This window comes from Trichechus manatus, unplaced genomic scaffold, assembly GCF_000243295.1.
Source record: "Trichechus manatus latirostris isolate Lorelei unplaced genomic scaffold, TriManLat1.0 scaffold00030, whole genome shotgun sequence".
Classification (NCBI taxonomy): Eukaryota; Metazoa; Chordata; class Mammalia; order Sirenia; family Trichechidae; genus Trichechus; species Trichechus manatus.
This window is the reverse complement of record NW_004443966.1, coordinates 19,037,341-19,056,509: the sequence shown is the minus strand read 5'-3', so window position 1 is coordinate 19,056,509 and position 19,169 is coordinate 19,037,341. Positions and strand designations below refer to the sequence as shown.

The 19,169-nt window shown below is 42.9% G+C and overlaps 2 protein-coding genes across 3 annotated transcripts in view; one reads left to right on the top strand and one right to left on the bottom strand.

Annotated features, from left to right (window-relative positions):
• Positions 1–15,756, top strand: part of NPTN (neuroplastin) — a 75,355-nt gene extending 59,599 nt beyond the window's left edge. Inside the window, exons 4-8 of the mRNA XM_023729821.1 lie at positions 1,262–1,395; positions 6,057–6,330; positions 13,214–13,235; positions 14,093–14,167; positions 14,712–15,756. Coding sequence (XP_023585589.1) covers positions 1,262–1,395; positions 6,057–6,330; positions 13,214–13,235; positions 14,093–14,153 — 491 coding nt within the window. The 3' untranslated portion in view covers positions 14,154–14,167; positions 14,712–15,756. The remainder of the gene's footprint in view (positions 1–1,261; positions 1,396–6,056; positions 6,331–13,213; positions 13,236–14,092; positions 14,168–14,711) is intronic.
• Positions 15,757–15,815: 59 nt separating this feature from the next.
• REC114 (REC114 meiotic recombination protein) overlaps positions 15,816–19,169 on the bottom strand; it is a 121,600-nt gene continuing 118,246 nt past the window's right edge. For both annotated transcript variants that reach the window (XM_004374813.2, XM_023729822.1), the window contains one exon: positions 15,816–16,008. In XM_004374813.2, the coding sequence (XP_004374870.1) occupies positions 15,844–16,008 (165 nt within the window). In that variant the 3' untranslated portion in view covers positions 15,816–15,843. The remainder of the gene's footprint in view (positions 16,009–19,169) is intronic.

Genomic DNA, 19,169 nt, shown 5'->3' with positions numbered 1-19,169 from the left:
GACTGGTTGTAGAGACAGTTTGAGGCCTTGCCCATTCCAGCAGGACCTTTGATTGTTTTTAAGCCAAGGAAAGCCAAGCCAATCAAAGAGGGTACATGGAATCAGCTTGTGATATTGTATAATTGTACAGGCTTTTATAGTCTCCGAATGAATATCTTGACATCTTATTCATCTATTCAGGAACTCTGGGAGGCAAACAAGGACAAGAATTATTTCCATTTTTATAATGGGTGTAGAGCTGAAGCACAGAATAGTTAAAGAACTAGCAAAACTGGAATTTGGACCATGCCTCTTGATTCTCTTTACCCTTTGGCCAACAAAGTGATGTCTGGCTTATGTTTATTGCTTTCAGATTCCTGAAACTGGTGAGGCATTGGTGGAAAATACAGTTAAGATAAAAGAAGGCTAAATTCAAAGAATTAACCCCTATCTCAGGCTGCTTTGATCCTTGAAACTGACCCAATTTTTAGACCACAGGCGGTGTTTATTTCTTCCTGGGAGACCCCTAAAAGCAGAGAAGACCAGCAGCCTCTATCAGTTCTGGAAATGTCTCCAAGATTTGGTTCATTGAGATTGTTGCTAATCAAGTTTGTGAGTCAGATTCCTGAGCTGTTAATATAATCCTCTTGGGACACTTTAGATTTCCTGTTCATCCTTTCCTTCTCCCTTGTGAAGACCATTTTGCTGGATTCTCTCTTTCCTGGGAGAGCTTTTGTCATTACTTGATAAGTATTAATAACAAAGGCTTGTCAAGTCATTTCTCATTTATTGTTTTTACATACCTTGCTGTAGGACTTGATTTGAGGTGTTGGATTCAGGGATCTCTCATTTCTTAAGGGAATGTGTGACAGCTGACATGACCCATAATCATTTTTAGTGCAGGTATTTTAAGAAAAAATAAAACAAAAACTTGATTGGTGGAGGAGATAATAGTTTTCTATTTGCATTTTCTTCAAAGGAAGGCTTATTAATTTAAGGGAGTGGGGCCTGCACCCTTTTCCAGTAGATTGGAGAACACCTACATCAGTAGAACCTCATATTATTAGTAACGCTGGTGTCTCTTTGTGCTGCTTGGGGGAGGGAGTAGGAGATGGGGTTTGTCCCATTGTCCTATTCTGACCTGAAATGCTCTTTATCAAAGCTGGAGATGAGGGCAGGCCTAAAGACTGACTGCATTAGGGCTCTGAGCCAATAGGTTGGGCCTTTGTATCCCTGTTCAGAGCAGGCTCCCATGGTAACTGTTCAACACTCTTTCTCACAGCTGCTCCTGACATCACTGGCCATAAACGGAGTGAGAACAAGAACGAAGGGCAGGATGCCATGATGTACTGCAAGTCAGTTGGTTACCCCCACCCAGAGTGGGTATGGCAAAAGAAGGGGGACGATGGATTCTCGGTGAGTAGAAGGGCAGTCCTAGTTCTGTGCCTGGTCTGTGTGGTTGCTGGAGTTCTCCTGGGGAGGTGCAGACATCTGGACCAGTTGCTGCAGCAGCCATACCCTTGAAGGTGCATGGCTTCACTTACCCTCTCCTGGGTCATGAATGGTTTGTGTCATAAATCTGGAGGCCTTTGGCAGTCTCCGTTCAGCAGGGATCCCTGTACACAGTTTGTTAAAGTTGTCTGTCTCTCTGGTTAGGGATTAAGATTGCTTGCCTTCAGGATAGGACACTGAATGAGCTAAACCTAATCTTAAACCTTTATTATTATTCTAGTCTATTTATCCTGAAGAAAATATTGTTGTGGAAGTGGTTTTAATGTGCTTCTTTGTTTTTTTTGGAAGACAAGGCACTAAGGGCAGGTGTTAGTATATTCCATAGATTCCTGGAACACAGGAAAAACTGATGAGGAATTGGGGTGACCTGTTGAGGCCTTAGGGCCACCTTAGATGTTGGGAATCTGACATTTATCTGCTCCAGAAAAGATCAAAGAGAACATCTGTTCCCATCCGTGAGATGATTCTTTCAATCTATTTGTAGAGTCTTTGTCTCTCTCACTTTCTCTTTGATTTAATGATGTTTGACCACCCACCTTTTCTGTCAGAGGGGGTATAATATTGACATTATTCCTCCTAGCCCCAAGCCTTACATGCTCGTCGGCACTAAACTTCTGACATCCTTATTCATTGTCAGTCTTCAGAATCATAAGGGACCCCTAGAGATCATCTAATTCAACTTCTTTACTTTGTAGGGAGGAGAAACACGGAAAGGTTACATATTAACCACAGTAAATTAGTGGCAAAACCAAGTGTCAAATCCAGTGTTTTGTTCCAAGTCCATTATTCTTTGCACTCCATAAATGTCTCAGTAATAAAATGTCAAGGTGGTGATACTCCAGCATCAACAATGATGGCTAGATGTCAGAAACCCATTAATGGCGGGAGACCTATTAATGAAGAATGGCGAGATAAAGATGCTGATTGAGTATTTTCAGGCCTGCCCTGAAAGATCAACAAGACGTTTAGTCTTCTAAGATGCTGGTGAAGAAATGCCCATTTCTGTATACTGGTCATTGGGAAAGTCCTGGTGGCACAGTGGTAAAGAGCTATGGATGTGCATCAACAGGTTGGCAGTGCAAATCCACAGCCGCTCCTTGGAAACCCTATGGGGCAGTTCTACTCTGTCCTGTAGGGTCACTGTGAGTCGGAATCAACTCGACGGCAACATTGGGGAGGAAGGCCCTTGAGCTTTTGCCAAGCAGTTTAGGATTCCTAAGTGGGTATTTTCATCTTTCTTATTCTTCTCATGCCTGCAGATTATCTGTTATATTTTGAAAAACATTGAAAATCAAGCATTGTTACTTGCCCTTACTTTTGAGCCATGTATCATTTTGTAGAGAGAAAATTTTTGAGGAAAGAGGGATGGGGAAAAGAAAAGTTATTCCTAGGCTAATGCCTTTGAAAGCCAGTTTGTTGAACAGCCTGAAACTCAGTTGAGTGCTGAGATGAAATGCTTTTAATTTTTTCTAGACACTAACGCTCTAACTTCCTTTTCTGGATGGATTCCATAGCTTTCTTGGAACTCTTTGTTGTTAAAAAGTTTAGTCTGTTGTTTAGGAAGCAGTATTGTTTATTTATAGCTGATGGAAAACTTGGCAATTTGATATTAGTGATGGTTACACAACGTGATTGATGCACGTGGTGTCACTGAGTTGTACACATGGAAGAGGTTGAGTTGGCAAATGTGTTATCTGTATTTTATACCAACTTAAAAAAAAAAAAAGTTAGTCCCGTTCAATTCAAAAGTCCCATAGCCTGAAGGACCTGCAAGGGAGGTGGGGGATTGTCTTTGTCTGTCTTCTGGGTCCCCTTTTCCTTCTGACTGTGAGGCGGGGGTGGGGAGGTGGGGGACAAGTATCACTTTCCTGACTTTCCTTGTAGTCCACTCTTGGTTGTTGCTGCTTCTGTGGCCTCGACCGACTGGCCTCTGTGTGGCGGCCATCCAGATGCTACATCTTATGATCAGTTCCTGAGCCTCTCACTGCTGGGCACTTGCACTCAGAAGGCAGCTCCGGGAGGCAGAGGACATTTGAGCATCATGGCTCTCCAGATGGTGGGAGAATCAGCTGATCTTCCTTCTTATCTCCAAATAACCCTTTTCTGAGATAGGCACACACAGGGCACATCGCCCAGTCTCCTGCCTAAACAAATATCTACTGGAAAAGGAGATACTGGTCTCCCTTTTTCCATGCCCCCCTAGTCTTTGAGTGATTCTCTTGGTGCTTTTTCCACTTGGCTGCAGCGTAGAAGGATGCAATGCCAAGTCTAATTCCTTTCCTCCCACCTCCAGTCCTGTCTTCTCTCTTATAGACTGGGGGGAGTGATCTAGTTTACGTGATGACTGGTGGTAAGATACCCTGATGGGGTTCCCTTTCAATATACCTGGGAGAACTATCTGCCCCCCGTTTTTTTTTTAGTATCTTTTTAGAATATGGGATACTTCTGATGCCTCTCTCCTTAGCTACTGTAAGGCAAAAGGACGAGTCCCTTGCCTTGTTGTTGATTGCATTGACTGAGAAGGTGGGAGTCTTCCTGTGATGGTATTCAAAGACTGCCCGGTGAAGGCTTGATGGCACTAGTTGTGAATAAAAAGCACAGAATTATTGAGCAAGTAAAGTAAGGTTTAGAAAAGTTGGCAGCTTTCCAAGTCCTAGAGTTGCTGCTTCACAGAATAACTTACTTTGAAGGCTCTGAGTTCCCCCATTTCAATCAGGTTGTTGTTAGCTGCTGTCAGGTCAGCCCCTGACTCATGGCAACCCCATGCACAACAGGATTGGACCACTGTGATCCATAGGATTTTCAGTGGCTGATTTTCAGAAGCAGATCACCAGGCCTTTCTTTCTAGTCCATCTTAGTCTGGAAGCTCCCCTGAAACCTGTTTAGCATCATAGCAACACACAAGCCTGCACTGACAGATGGGTGATGGCTGTGTTTACCACACTGGAGTGCAGGCAAACGGTTGTGTCATGGATTGAATTGTGTCCCCCAAAAATGTCTGTCAACTTGGCTAGGTTGTGATTCCTGGTATGTATGATTGTCTATCATTTTGTAATCTGAGGTGATTTCCCTATGTGTTGTAAATCCTATCACTATGATGTAATAAGATGGATTAGCGGCAGTTGTATTGATGAGATCTGGAAGATTAGTGTCTTAAGCCAGTCTCTTTTGAGATATAAAAGAGAAGTGAGCAGAGAGACGTGGGGATCTCATGCCACCAAGAAAGCAGTGCTAGGAGTAGAGCACGTCCTTTGGACCTGAAGTTCCTGCACTGAGGTGCTCCCAGAACAAGGGAAGACTGATGACAAGGACCTTTCTCCAGAGCCAATAGAGAAAGCCTTCCCCTGGAGCTGACGCTCTGAATTTGGACTTGTAACTTACTAGACTGGGAGAGAATAAATTTCTCTTTGTTGAAGCTATCCACTTGTGATATTTGTTATAGCAGCACTAAATGACTAAGACAGATTGTATGCTATATATAGCAAGGCATTTTTGGGGGGATTATCTTCCCCCTTTCTTTTTTCTGTTGTTTCTATGCTTTAGTTGATGAACGGTGAAGACTAATAAGCCAATGGTTTTTCTCTGACAGTATCCCATGAGATTAGTGCTGCAAGCATGTCCCGGTTCCTAGGCCCCTGGTTGTGGGTTCCCTCACCTCTGTGTCTTTGCACATGTTCTTCCCTTTGCCTGGAATACTCCTGTCCTGCTTGATTAGCTCCTCCTCCTCCACCATCTACTTCAAATGTTACCTCTTCTCCGAAGCTCTCCCCAACACTGCCCAGCAGTGGTCACTCCCTGAGGGCTTCTTACCGCGTTCCTTAATGATCCCTTTGGTGGGCTAGTTCTCTCTTGAGGCCAAACTCCTTGTTCATTTTTGTGTCATTTCTCCCTATCTCACCTTCCCCTTAGTAGGCCATAAAACATGTCTAGCACACATTAGTAAATATTTGTTGATTGAATGAATAAAATTTGTTTTAGCCTTTGTACCCTAAAAGGAAAGGGAAGTTTTGAACTTCCCGCACTCTGACTAGGAGCAAGTTGTTAGCATTGCTTCTGGAGGAAGTTTATGGAGACTTCCCTGAACTTACGTAGCCTGAAGATGTGCTGCCACTGAAGTCATCAGACAGGCCTAAGGTTTCCAGAGTCTCCTGACCATGGAGGTCACCCCCTCCCTGATCCTTTTTCTGCTACTGTTTCTTACCTGGCGTTTGCAGTGGCATTTACTAGATTGAGTCGGTCTTTTCCAGGTCTGTAGGCAGTAGGCTTTCCACTCACTCCATGGAAGGTGGAGAAGTCTAGAGGACCAATGCCAGGGGAGGTGTTTGCCTTGGCTCTGTCAGCCTTGTTGATTTGTTATTGTTGTTGATGATATTGAAGGGAAGTCATTAATAAAATACTCCAAGTTCGTTGGACAAAGATCGTTTGGCTAGATCAGTACTAAAGAGTGCTCCCTCATCCCAGCTGGGGCCCTGGTCAGAATGCCTGACAGTGCCACCCTCTCTTGGGTACTGCTAGCTCACCTACTCTGACCTTTGTGTATTGTCACTTTTTCTGATCCTGAGCAGGACATTAGCAATGCCTCTGGACGCTTCTTCATCATCAACAAGGAAAATTACACTGAGTTGAACATTGTGGACCTCCAGATTACAGAAGACCCTGGCGAGTATCAATGTAATGCTACCAACGCCATTGGCTCCACCTCCGTCGTCACAGTCCTCAGGGTACGGAGCCACCTGGCCCCACTCTGGCCTTTCTTGGGAATTCTGGCTGAAATCATCATCCTTGTGGTGATCATCGTTGTGTACGAGAAGAGGAAGAGGCCAGATGAGGTTCCTGATGGTAAGAGCATCCCTACAAAATAGCTGTAACATTGGGTTGGTTCCTTGGGGTGGTTTCCAAGCACCCATAGAGGACTGTAAGGATGTTGGGATTCCATCCCAAAAGGAGAGAAGGAAAATTCTTATATTGGTCCCTTACCTCTCTACCCCCAAGATTATTTTGCATTAGCCACCTAGAACTATAATTGGCTTTATCCTTCTGTTTGAGTATTCTCCAGACCCCAGTTCTGTCTGCCCTTCATGCCGCACGTGGGGAATAGCAGCTGTCACTCTCTTTGTTCAGCTCTGTCCTCCTTCAATACAGATCATCAGGCAGATTGAGCCTGAGGAGAATCCAAGTCAAGCCTAGAAGCCACCCCAAGACCTCAGGCCACCTGGCCTTTCAGGCAGATTTAAGGTATATAATTGGTTGCCACATGGTTGCCTGGTGTAGTCCCTGCAGGTTACTGCCACAGCCCGGTCACCCTGTTCTCAGAAAAGCATTGAAATGAGCCAGCCTGTGATTGCCCTTGGTTGGTCTCGTCTATAGGTTTTCAAGGCTGTTGGCTTTTCAGTCTGTGTCTCACAGACAAGAATGGTAGAGGGCGGCTGATACATCCACCCGCGCAGTTTAAGACAAAGGCAGCTAAGGGTAACACCTGGAGTCCATGCCCCAGGGCAGTGCCCCAGGCCAGCGCTCCAGGCCAGCAGAGGGTCTGTGAAGGGAGTGGGGAGCCGCAGTAGAACCACAGCAAACCTTAAGCATTGGAAAGATCAAGAGCTGTAATCTTAGATGATTGGACATGCCTGGAGTCAGAAAAGCTCTGGGAAATTTTTTTTGGTCAAGGATGTTCCATTTCTAACCCTCTGATTACAACCAGTGGGAAGCTACTGATGGAGACCTGTATCGGTAGTGCTTCCAATTCCTAAGTAGCACCACACTCCCTCCCCCCGAGAATTAATCAGTCACCCAACCTCTACCACCACTTGCCTGGCCGGGGCTAGGATAGAAGGGTGCGCCTTACGCAGGGTGTGTTCTGAGCTCAGTAGAGCCGGCTTTGGGTGGTGATGGGGTTGCTGGCTATAGTCCGACTAGGCGGGGGCCTGTGCACCTTGTGGCACTGAAACCTGCCCCGCAGAGTTGTCTGTATCACGTGGCTGGACTGCAGCACCCTGCCATACAGCACCCTCCATTGTATCTCAGGGAGAATACTAAGTGAGGTCGGGTGTTTCTCCACAAAGAGTGTGGCCCAGAGGCATGCCAGTGGCTTTAGAGTCTCTGGAAGGACATGTTTGGGGGCAGTGGCCACTTCCCTTCTCTTTCCTCTTAGCAGCTCCTAAATCTCTTTGCCTGCATTAAGCAGAGTGAGTATTAGAGAGGCTGGTGAAGAGGGTCCGCTGAGATAGTGATGCGTGTGGGAAGACCTGGTGGGCTCCCTTCCTGATGAGCGTTTAGCAGTGAACTAGATGGAAGAATGGGGTGGACATCACAGGAAGCAGATGGACCTTTTTACTGAGTGGTCTAGTTCTCTGCAACATAGAAGTGGCCCCAAGATTTCCACTTTCCTTCTAGGTCCACAAAACTGCTACTCTGTGACAACCCTGATGCTTTTTCCTGTAGATTTTTCTCTTTCCTGCTACATGTTAAGATTCCCAAGGGCGCACCTATATTTAGACCAGAGAGTAAATGGAGATAGTTGTCTATCTTGTGTGTGTTTTCAGCTTTGGCTCTTGGGGAACAGTTATGCCTCATTCCTGAAAAGGGCCTTTTCATCCCTTTAGAATGCTTTGGCTTTGTTAAATATTGCCTTCCTCAGCCTGCCCTTTGGAAAGGTCGAGAAGCTAAAAGTCAGTTAGAAGAAGGCAAAGATGGGCTTTAAAACCTGGCTTTCGAGATGGGGCTGGCTGCCACTGGCATGGCAGAGTGACACAGTGGCTTGGAATGTCCCGGTCAGAGCTTCCAGTCTTCTCGTAGGAAGCCACCTACCTTACCAGGTTGCTACCCCAGGGTATGTAGATGACATTCTGGTTAGATTTGAGGAATGGTTAGTATTATCTCCATTGACAAATGTAGACACCTGCCCAGGGAAGCAGATACCTATTTTTTTCTATGAGCTCCTTGGCTGTTGAACTCAAATGGGGGCCAGTCTGTTATAGGAGACATCTGTGGCCAGCAGATCTTCTGAACAGCTTCCTGGAGGGAAGACACCTCTTTTAAGCTAAATTACCATAGACAGTGAACGAATCCTACATAAAAGAGATGCCTACAGGGTAAGTGCAAGATAAAAACTCCTTGCCCTCGTCTCTTGGGAGAGTAATGTAAGCCAACTTTTACTTTTTTTTTTTTAATTGTTGAATTGGGGTGAAAAATATGGGATGCTGGAATTACTGCATTGCTATTCCCTTCCGACAGCAGTGTGGTGCATCTCCATCCCTGCTCTTGCTCCAGCATTTCCATTCCATAGTTTCCCCTGAGTCTCTTTACCTCTTTCTCTCACTCTTCCCGCCTCCTGCCTCCCTCCCAGAAAAGCCTCTCGTTCTTCAGTGAGTTTTCCTTGGCCGTGGCTTTCTCTTCTCCTTTGGCCGCTTTCCCCTCAACTTCTGCAGTTCTTAGGAAGAACAGACTCACCTCCGAGGCTTTCTTTCCATATGCCCCTCCTCGAATTTAAATATAGACATGTACAGACACTCCTTTTTGGAATGAATGAAGAGGTACATTCCATCTGATACAAATTTGGAGTTTTAGAGCTGATGAATTTTTACTTCTCAGTAACTCTTCTGTGGCTCTATGTTGGCTTATTTTCGCTATTGTGACAATGGTTTTTGTTTTTTTTAATAAGCCTGACATGCTTTTTCTCTGCCAAAGAAGTACTTTATTATCAAGATATACCTATAGTTTATTTCAGACTCACTGCCTATTCATATTTTGGGCAGTCTGTGAGTTCTTGGTAGCTCATCCCCTTAATGGAAAAACACTAAGAGAACAATACAAAAATAATATAACATACACAAACTTCCATTTATATACAGTGTAGTCTAAGTTTTTCTTACTCCCATAGTAAGGGAACTGGCTTCATATGTCCCTCTAGAAGCAAATATTGTTTTAAATTTTGTACACAGAAAATGCTGAGCATTAAGGTTCACCTGCTTCCTAAAAACAAAAGGCCCAGTCTTTTTATCTGCTGAAGTATACTCAGGCCATTTTATAAGTGATCTTCACGTCTGTTATGTTCCTTTGGACCCGTTATGGTCTCTTTGAGTATCGGTATCCAATAGGTTGTCTTGTAGGTGGGTTATCTGTATTTCACTTTTTACCTTCAGTGTTTTCAGGATGGATCATGGAGCCAAATAGGGCTTTGTTTTTCCACTTAACTCACCATTTGACTGTATTCTCTGAAAATGTTAACTGATAATTTTCTAGAAAGATTTAAGCCAGCATCCCTCCAGCCAGCCATCCGACAGCTGACAAATGTGCTTGGGGCCCCGTTTTGTGGTGGTTCCCTGCTGACTGAACTCAGAGCTGACTAAACCCAGGGAGGGATTAGTGTGTGCTTTCTGCTCCCCGCTCCCCAAGCCCCTGGGGAGGGCGGGGTGAACCTGCTTAGGTGCCTTCAGTTCTGCTGGGGACGTTTTAGGGACCTCACAGACATCAGCTTAAAAAGTAGGAGCTGACTTAAGAAGTGCTGGCATCAAGAAGAGTTTTCTCTTTTCACGTTAGGGGGATAATTTTTATTATCTCCCTTTAAGTTACCAGTGGAGGAGACATTTGAGGTTTTATTGGACCATCTTAGGTGGCCCTGATATAGCCACGCTCTTTCAGACACTTTAGAATGAAGAGTTATTCTAAGGTTCTGAATGCTATTAGTTGGTCAAAACATACGGGAGCACACAAAGCTTTACAGCAGGCCAGGAATGTTGGCAAGGAAATGTGACTTTTTAAATGCCATCCAAACACACACTCAGTGTCTTTTAACAAGGGGTCAGCTGGGTCGGTAACAAGCTACCAGATGGAGAAAATACAATAGGTCCAAAAAGGGAAGGAAATTGGGAGTAACCATTAATCTCTCTTGGGTTTAATGCCTACTCTCTGGAGAGCAGACAGAAGTTAAGTGGATTTAGAAACCACAAAACGCCACCCTCAGTAATTAAGACAGTGCAAAGGCAGCTTTGACGAGACAGTCAGCTCTTGGTTATTTTGGCTTTAAAGCCATCTTTTCGGAGGTGACGTTTTATCAGGTAGCCCCATGCTCGCTGGGCATGGCGGAGCCCGCTTCTAGGTCATGAGGCGGGCACGAGAGCGCGGGCTGTGGTGCCTTTGGTCGGGAAGACTGCACACGCTGAGGAGTCTGGGTGCAGCGGCTCCACCGGAAGCGTCCCTCTCGTAAGACGCATTCCAGAGCATCTTGTTTCCATTCTCCTCCGTCCTCTTCCACTCATCCAGCCAGTGGCTGTGAGTAATACTGAGGTGGAGAGAACAGTCATGGTTTAAGCTGGCTGGCTGTGGCCTGAGGGTTTGGGGGTATGTTGATATCTGTCGGTTACTATGACTTCTTTTTTTTCCCCCTTCAATTGCATCATACCCTTAAACATGGTGGTAAGTGAGCGATATGCATGCTTTGGAGTTTGTTTAATCTCCGCTTCAGTCTATACGATGCACAGTTCATAATGTTAACACTTTCCTTCAAGTTTACTTCATTCACTTTCACAACTAATTTGGATTTCAGTTTGCTGTTTAATTCTCATTTACTTTTTGTACTTTTTTTTTCTGTAGTTCTGTTCTTTCCCTCTCCCCTGATTGCCCCGTTTGGGGTCAAGTCGTTTTTTGTCTGACCTGTAAAGGAGAGTGGTGTTGAGAGAACGATGCAGTCGGGAGATTAGGGAGACACCAGGCTTTTTCTCTGTTGTGAGATGGATTTGGGGAGAGAGAGGAAGGGCCCATCAGATGGAGACGTTAGCGTGACTCATAGCTGCTCCCACGCGCAGGCATGGCGGCTACACTGGAGCCACTGCTGCCGAAACACCTCCACGCAGCCCTCTGCACGTTATCAGCTTGTGGGGCTGGGAAGTAACGTTCTTAATCAGACCCCGGGCAATACCCCCACTACAACAGAAAGAGAAGCTTGTGGTGTGAAGTGCTTGGGTTGGTGCCTACAGTGTTAACGCTTGGAAAAGATCAGCCTGGCTATCGCAACTCCCTCTCCCCCTTATTACTTCCCCTGCTTTTTCTTTTAAAGTTGGGAGTAGATTGGTGAGATTCTTGAATCTGCTATCTCGCATTAGACTTTTGTATTTTCAGGTGCACAGCCAGAGCATTACAAACACTCTGTTTGCTCTGTGTCTTTTCCTTTAAGTCCCCCAGCGCTTAGTTGCTAGCATGTAGCTGAGCTGGCTTGGCCGGGAGGCTAGGGTGTTCCGAAGTTGTGGTGAGGGCAGGATTTAGGCTGGGCTTGTATGTCCTAGGACCTGGCGTGTCTCTGTGTATCTCCACTGCATACCCAGTACACAGATGTCGTGGGTGTCCTAAAGTCTTAGTGTGCTCTCTGTACCTGTTTCGATAGTTCCTGTTGTTAGTAATGGACTCCTGTGGACACTGGCGTGTCGCTAGCCTCTTGTTTTGGCTGATGAGTCATTGGTTTGTGATTAGTTCTTTTTTTTGAAATATTTTTTTTGCTCCAGTCACTGTGTGTGCTGGCGGTGGCTTTGCCTCTCCGTTGCCTCGAAGGAACAGGCGGAGCAATGTCTCCTGTGACAGACATTACTCCTGACGTGTGCTCCTGCAGATGCCCACACTGAGACTGTGAGCTCCATAACTGCTTCATGTGCACCGAGCCCCTTGTGGAATCCTGCTGAGAGGTTTTCTATGCCCTCATGAAATCAGACTGTTCTGGATCGTTTAGTCCACCTGACTTTTGGACATTAAAAGAAACTAAGAGCACTTACTTGCTCCCTCCCCTTTGGGGATCTTTCCCCTCCACCCAACCCCAGTATTCTCTCCATGTATGTGTATCTCTGCTTAAAGGGGACCAAGTTGCCCTTAGTTGAAACAGGAAAGAAAAAGTTACAAATCAGAATCTTTAACAATCTAAGATGGTTTCTAAACTCAGATAATATAAGCGTTTTTATTAAGAAAACCAAAACAACAACAATAACAAAAAAACCCTATCCTGTGGCTCATCTGGGTTTGGGTTCTGGTTTTGACCAGGGCATAAAAGCGAGCCTGTTTTTCTGTCAGGGATGTCACCACTATCCCATGCCCCTGGTGTGTCACAGAACATCCTCTGTTACGCGTACGCTGGTTGCTGGCACAGCCCAGCATGGCTGGTCCAGCGTTAGGTTCAACTGTTGTGGCTGCCTCTTCCTCAGTCTCATTCTCCAGACCAGAGACTCCTAGAGATTGCAAAACAGCAAGAAAAACAGAGCGTCTTTTGGGGAAAGCGAGGATGTGTGGCTAAACGTACAGTACGTACACATCCATCCACGTTGTAGGACTGAGCCAAAACTGTGCATGCATTCACCACAAGAAAACAAACAGCAGGATTTTACAACTGAAATGTTGGTTTGTCTTCTCATCTATTTATGAGTGAACCACTGGAACTTGGGGACAAGATGAGTATAATGATATTGCAGCCTATCTGTCCGCTACAGTTGCAGTTTTTCATGACAAGCATTCAAAGTGTTAACTAAAACCATTGAAACAACATACCTGCCATTAAAAACCTGAATCTAGAAGTAACTCCATGAGTGTTTTGCACCTCCAGACGGAATGGCCTTGAGTAAATGCTATGAATAGCCATGTTTGCCACTTGTAATTTGCTGTTCTATTAATCCTCATGCAGAGTCTAACAATTTTCTCTTTTCTTCTTCTGTCTTTCAATGGGTTATTAAAAAACGGAACACCTGTGTAGACGATGAACCAGCTGGGCCAATGTAAGTACCTTACTGGACACTGATCTGACAGTTTCTGATTGAATTATTTTGAACTGCTGTTTAATCCAGTGGAGTTGCTAAGACTGTAGAGGAAGCTAGTGAATGGATTGATGTTGCAGTGTAGACTTTAGACTGACATTGACCTGATGGATGATCATTTGATTCCCAGGACAGGCAGTACAGTTTGGTTTTTAGTAGCATTACAAAGTAGAATACCATGCAAAAAAAGTGTTTAAGACTCTGTACATCTTACATGCTTAAATTGGTAACGTGGGGAATGACTAGTATCTGAAGCTTCAGGTTTTGTTAAAGTTAACCTTCATCTGGACTATACCGCGTGGGCTGTCTAGCTCCGTTAGCAATCGCTAGTATCCAAGAGAGATGGAGCTCCAAGAGAGATGGAGCTGCAAGTGTGGAATCAGAAGTCCCCAAGATTGGCAGAGTCTCCTAGAGTTGGGGGCTAAGGAGTGAGAGGCAGGCAGACGGTGCCCAAATCAGCTAAGTACCACAGAGCAGAGCGCCGTCCAGGTATCTTTTTTATCAGTCGAAAAGGGACACTGGTATTCAGCAGAGAAAAAGCTATTCTCACCTTTATAGTAATTGGATTATAGTTGATAAAACAAAGGGAAAGTTACCTGTAGGCTGTCTGCCTTGGGAGTCAAAAGGATCTATTAATTGAAGGTATGTAGGTATTTTCCAAAAGGGATATTTTTATGCACTACTATTGTGCAGTAAAATTTCTTATTACCCCAGGGATGGCAGTAAGTGAAAGACTCCCTGTATTTCCATGTGTTATACTTTCAAAAGTTGCTACTGACTTTGATGTTAACTCTTGTAATGCAATTTTTCCTCCGAAGGAAAACCAACTCCACCAACAATCACAAAGATAAAAACTTGCGCCAGAGAAACACAAATTAAGTACTGCTTCTAATGTAAGTATGGCCTCTTTAGAAGTTTTAAAAACTATATTCAAATGAATGTGCCTCTGTAGACCTTGTTAAAATTCTTCAGTAGTCGGTGTGTATGTTGGTAAGATCTTTTAGTTAATTTCAGAGCCGCTGATACTGATGGAATAAGTTCTGTCTGCCCAGTTCAGTGGCTGGAAAGGAACATTTTTCAGCTGCCTTGCTTTGCATATTTACATAAATGCCATTTCAGAATATGTTTCAAAAGAAATACATTGCACCACTATTCACTTCTCTCTTTAAAAAGAGGTAAAAATTAAATTGTCACCTTCTTAGGTGGATTATTCCCAGAGGCCAATCAGTCTTACTTTGCTTTGAAGGGCAAGGCAGTAGTGGTGCCCAGGCGGCAGTTGGGCCGAGTGCTGTCTTGTTAGGCACATGGAGATCAGAATTTCACACCACATCCCTGAGCATGCTGTTTGAACCAGAGCTTTGTTTTTACATGTCACCTCACAGTCCTGAGTGACAGTGCATATTCCCTTTTAATTTCCAAATTCTTCTTTCTTTACAGATCCCTAGGTCCCTGAAACTGGTGGCAACACAACCTGCTAAATTTCATGCTTGGACCTCTTTGGTTCTATAACTCTCTTTCTCCACCTTTCAAGTGAGCAGCACCACAATGACTGTCTAAAGCATGCCTTATTTTGCCTCTCCTGTAAGGATGACCTAGCCAGACACATTTTAAACAGTGCTTCAGTGTAGAAGGTGTAAACTATTTTGGGCTTGATGTGCTGTGAATGTTGCTTCTTTTCCTTTGTTAAAATATTTAAATAGAAGTGAAAAGCTCCTCTGAGGATCAGATCATGCATGCACCATTTTTTACTTAATGCAGCTGTTAAATTGGCAAAGCTCTAAAATGCACTGCTGCCATCTAGTGATACATTTTTGTAAAGTACAGCAAAACCTACAGATATATACAGTATATAAATATATATATTTATATTTTTTGGGGTGGGAGAAATCCAGAAATAAAGTAAATGCTTGTTTCATTTTTAAGCTGCTGATAATTCACTCCTTATAGTGTATGTTGTCAGATGAGGATATTGTGCAGTTCCAGTACATAAAGATGAGTAATATAAACTGAAATCTAAATTTTAAGGGCTTAACCTACGACTTTAATAAGAAGCTGGTACAGTCCACTGAATGGATATAATGAATTGCAGTAAATATGTATGATTGCTTTTTAAGTGATTATTTTTTCTTCTGTTAAATCATGTAAATTCTTAAATCCTTTTGCACTGATGTGTTGAACCTTATTCTTGTACATTCAATTAAGGCAAACTTTTATAATTTACCTTTTGTTTTCAGTGACCTTGAAATGTTATAGCATGGTGATATTCTATGCAACTAGTTATACTTTTTGGTTTGACACTGTATTTTTTTCATGTTGATTTGATGATTGATTGTAGATTTTATAACCTAACAGTTCTCATGCAGTGTGTAACTATAGATGCATGTACTTGTGTTTTGTGTAATTGTTGAAGTGCAATGATGTATAAAAAAGTGAATTTACCTGTTTTTAAAAATAAAACATTGATAAAAGGTGTTTGGAATAATACCCTTTATTCTGGTGTCTTCTCTAATTTTAGAAGATGCTTTTTCCAATACTTTCAAGTTCCTTAGTTACACATGTACATACAGCATTAACGGCTGAACCCTGTCAGCTTTTTTAGTTCCTTTTCCACCTCTTCCACAAATGCTGGGAAATTCTGATCCATGAGGCACAAGCGTAGAAAGGGGCCTATCTCGTCAGCATCCCATGCAGACTGCTCATAGACAAGGGATAGCTTCTCTGACGCCAGGATAGACTGCAGGGATATCAGAGTCCATTTATTAGAGATTGCAGGTGAAAGCAAGAGTCTGACTAACAGAACATAGAAAAACTTTGCCTTAAGGAAAGTTTAGGGAAACTGGTCAGTTTATACACAAAAATAATTAGTTAGCTTTATAGGGTTCCTTTAGATAATAACTTATAGAGTAATATTTAATATTTTACATACACATTTTCTAAATACATAAAGTGAGATAAACATTCATCCTTAAAAAAAGGATTAAAATGATTTGCAAAGTTGAGATCTTGCTTTAGTGAAGAACACTGTTGTGGATTACCAAGAACCTAGCAATGAATGAACTCATCTTAGTTCATTCCCCCAGGGCAGAGGCAGAGGAGGAGGTGTGAGCAGTCCACCATGTGGAAGCTGGTTCTGAATGTAAGAGGAAGGTCACAAACTGACCACCCAGTGGACACCACAGTTAGTTAGTTAGTTAGAAGCATACCTGTCTTTTTCCAGCCTTGTGATACTTGTTTTTAAAAATACTTTTTTAAATTTACAGATGGCAAAATTGACTCTCTTTTTGGTGTATAGTTCTGTGAGGCTTCACAAACACAGAGACTAATGTAACGACACTACAGTCAAGATACAGAACATTTCCATCACCTCCAAAAATTCCCTTGTTAGAACCAGCCCCCACCCTTAGCCCCTGGCAACTGCTGGCCTTGTTCTCTGTACCTATGGTTTTGCCTTTTCCAGAACGTCATATAAATGGAATCGTAGTATGTCGTCTTTTGAGTCTGGCTGCTTTTACTAAACATAATGCACTTGAGGTTAATCCATGTTGTTGAGTGTATCAGTAGGCCAGTGCTGTCTGTTGCTAAGGAACAGTCCATTGTCTGGATGTACCACGTTTTATCTTGTCTCCAGCTGAGGTACATTTGGGTTGTTTTGCTTTTTGCAATGAAGAATAAAGCTGCTATAAACATTGACGAACAAGTTTTTGTGTGAACACAGGGTTTCATTTCACTTGGATGAATACATAGGAGTGGGACTGCTGGGTTATTTGGTAGGTGTATATTTAAGTTTATAAGAAACTGCCAGACTTTTTCCACAGGCTGTACCATTTCACTTTCTACCAGCAGTATAGGAGTTCCAGTTTCTTGATATTATCCGTCCAGCACTTGGTATTATCAGTTTTTTCTTTTTTTTTTCTTTTTAATTTTAGCCATTCTGATAAAGTGTGTAGCGATTTCTCTTTGTGGTTTTAATTTGCATTTCCCTAATGACTGAGGATGTTGTGCATCTTTTCGCACGCTCATTTGCCATCTGTATATCTTTGGTATATGCAATGTTTACAATTATCTGCAGTGCTTTAAAACAACTTGAATACACTGCCAACATTTAAATATTAGGAGATTTCAAATAAAAGTGCGGCTGCTTGAAAATTTGGAAGATCTGGCGGCGCTGGCTCCACATTCCCACATAACTACAGTTGGCTGCATCTCTGTTGTGGTCAGCCTTCCTTTTGGCTCCCTGACTCAGTCATCTTATGCACAGCAGTCCCCTCTTATCTCCCGGGGATCTGTTCCAAGACCCCCAGTGGATGCCTGAAACCATGGATAGTACTGATCTCTACTGATAAGTATTTTTTCCTATACATACATGCCTATGGTAAAGTTTAATTTATAAATTAGGCACAAGAGATTAACAACTAATAATAAAACAATAATTATAACAATATACAGTAATAAGTTACGTGAATGTGGTCTCTCAAAATATTGTACTGTACTCACCCTCCTTCTTGTGATGATGTGAAATGATAAAATGTCTTCATGATGAGATGAAGTGAGGTGAATGATAGAGACACTGTGACGTAGCGTTAGGCCACTACTGACCTGATGATGATACACCAGAAGGAGGGTCGTCAAGCCATGACCATGTTGATGATTGGGGTTCCCCGATAGCTGGAAGTTCCTTTTTTCCGAAACCTTTTGGAAGAACATTGTAATCCAAAGTTCTCGGACTGCGGGTAACTGAAACCGTGGAAAGCAAAACCACGGATAAGGGAGGACAACTGTACTTCTCACATTAATTCTGTTAAATAGGTGGTTTTATTGCCCTTCTATGGATGGCATGGTTTAGTGTGTACCTATGAAACGGGCATTTCTCTGGGAGTCATCTATAATAGAAACTAACTTTTCTACATTCAGATCAGCTTTTCAGACTATGCCTAAAGGTATGACTAAGGAAATGAAAGTAACATGGAACCCCATTTTTCAGTGAGAGCTATCGTTAACACGTTAGTGTATATCCTTCCAAACTTATTTCTGTGTGTGTTTATTAGAATAATTGAATCATTACATGCTGTTCTGTATGTATGCGTGTATGTTTTCCTTTTAAAAAAAATGTTGTGAATACCTTTCCATATCAATAGATCTACATTGCCTTCATCGACTGCATTCTTACCCATCTATGGTTGTACCACACTTTATTGAACTGTTCAGTATCCTATTTATGAACATTTTTGTTGTTTCCAGTTTTGGGCTACCATAAACAACACTATGACAAACATCGTTGTATGTATGTGTAGTGAGAATTATAGGTAATAAGATATAACATTAAATCTGATACATATTGCTAAATTGCCTTCCAAAAAGTTTTACCAACTTACATTCGTAGAATGACTTGCCCAGAAGGTTTGAGCAAATTAGTAACATATCTGAGCTCCAAGTCTGGTGCCTTTTCTCATACGCACATAGTTCTTATACACTATGTAAATAAACTGGGCTAAGGTACCTTTATAGCAACTGATATTAAGGACATCACACCCTGCCCTGCTCCTGTATTTCTGCAGCTCTAGTGTGCTCAGCCACTCTGATCCAATTAACCCCTAACCCCCCTGCAAATACAAGGCTACCAACCGGGCATTATAAAGTCTGCCCTTCTGCTGGGAAAACAGGCCTTTTAATTTTCTGTCATAGTTGTTGGATTTTAAAAAAGAAATAAACATGGATTCTTAGTCTTGTTATCCCTCCAATTTTTTATTTTCTACGATTGTCCACGTATTTTGAGTTAGTGGTAAGCCTGATGGAGAAAACACCATGTTTTATATACCACCGTTAGCACAGTTTGGTAGATGCATTAAAAGGAAAATTCATCCTTGAATACTGATGAATTCCACGCAGCACCTCATG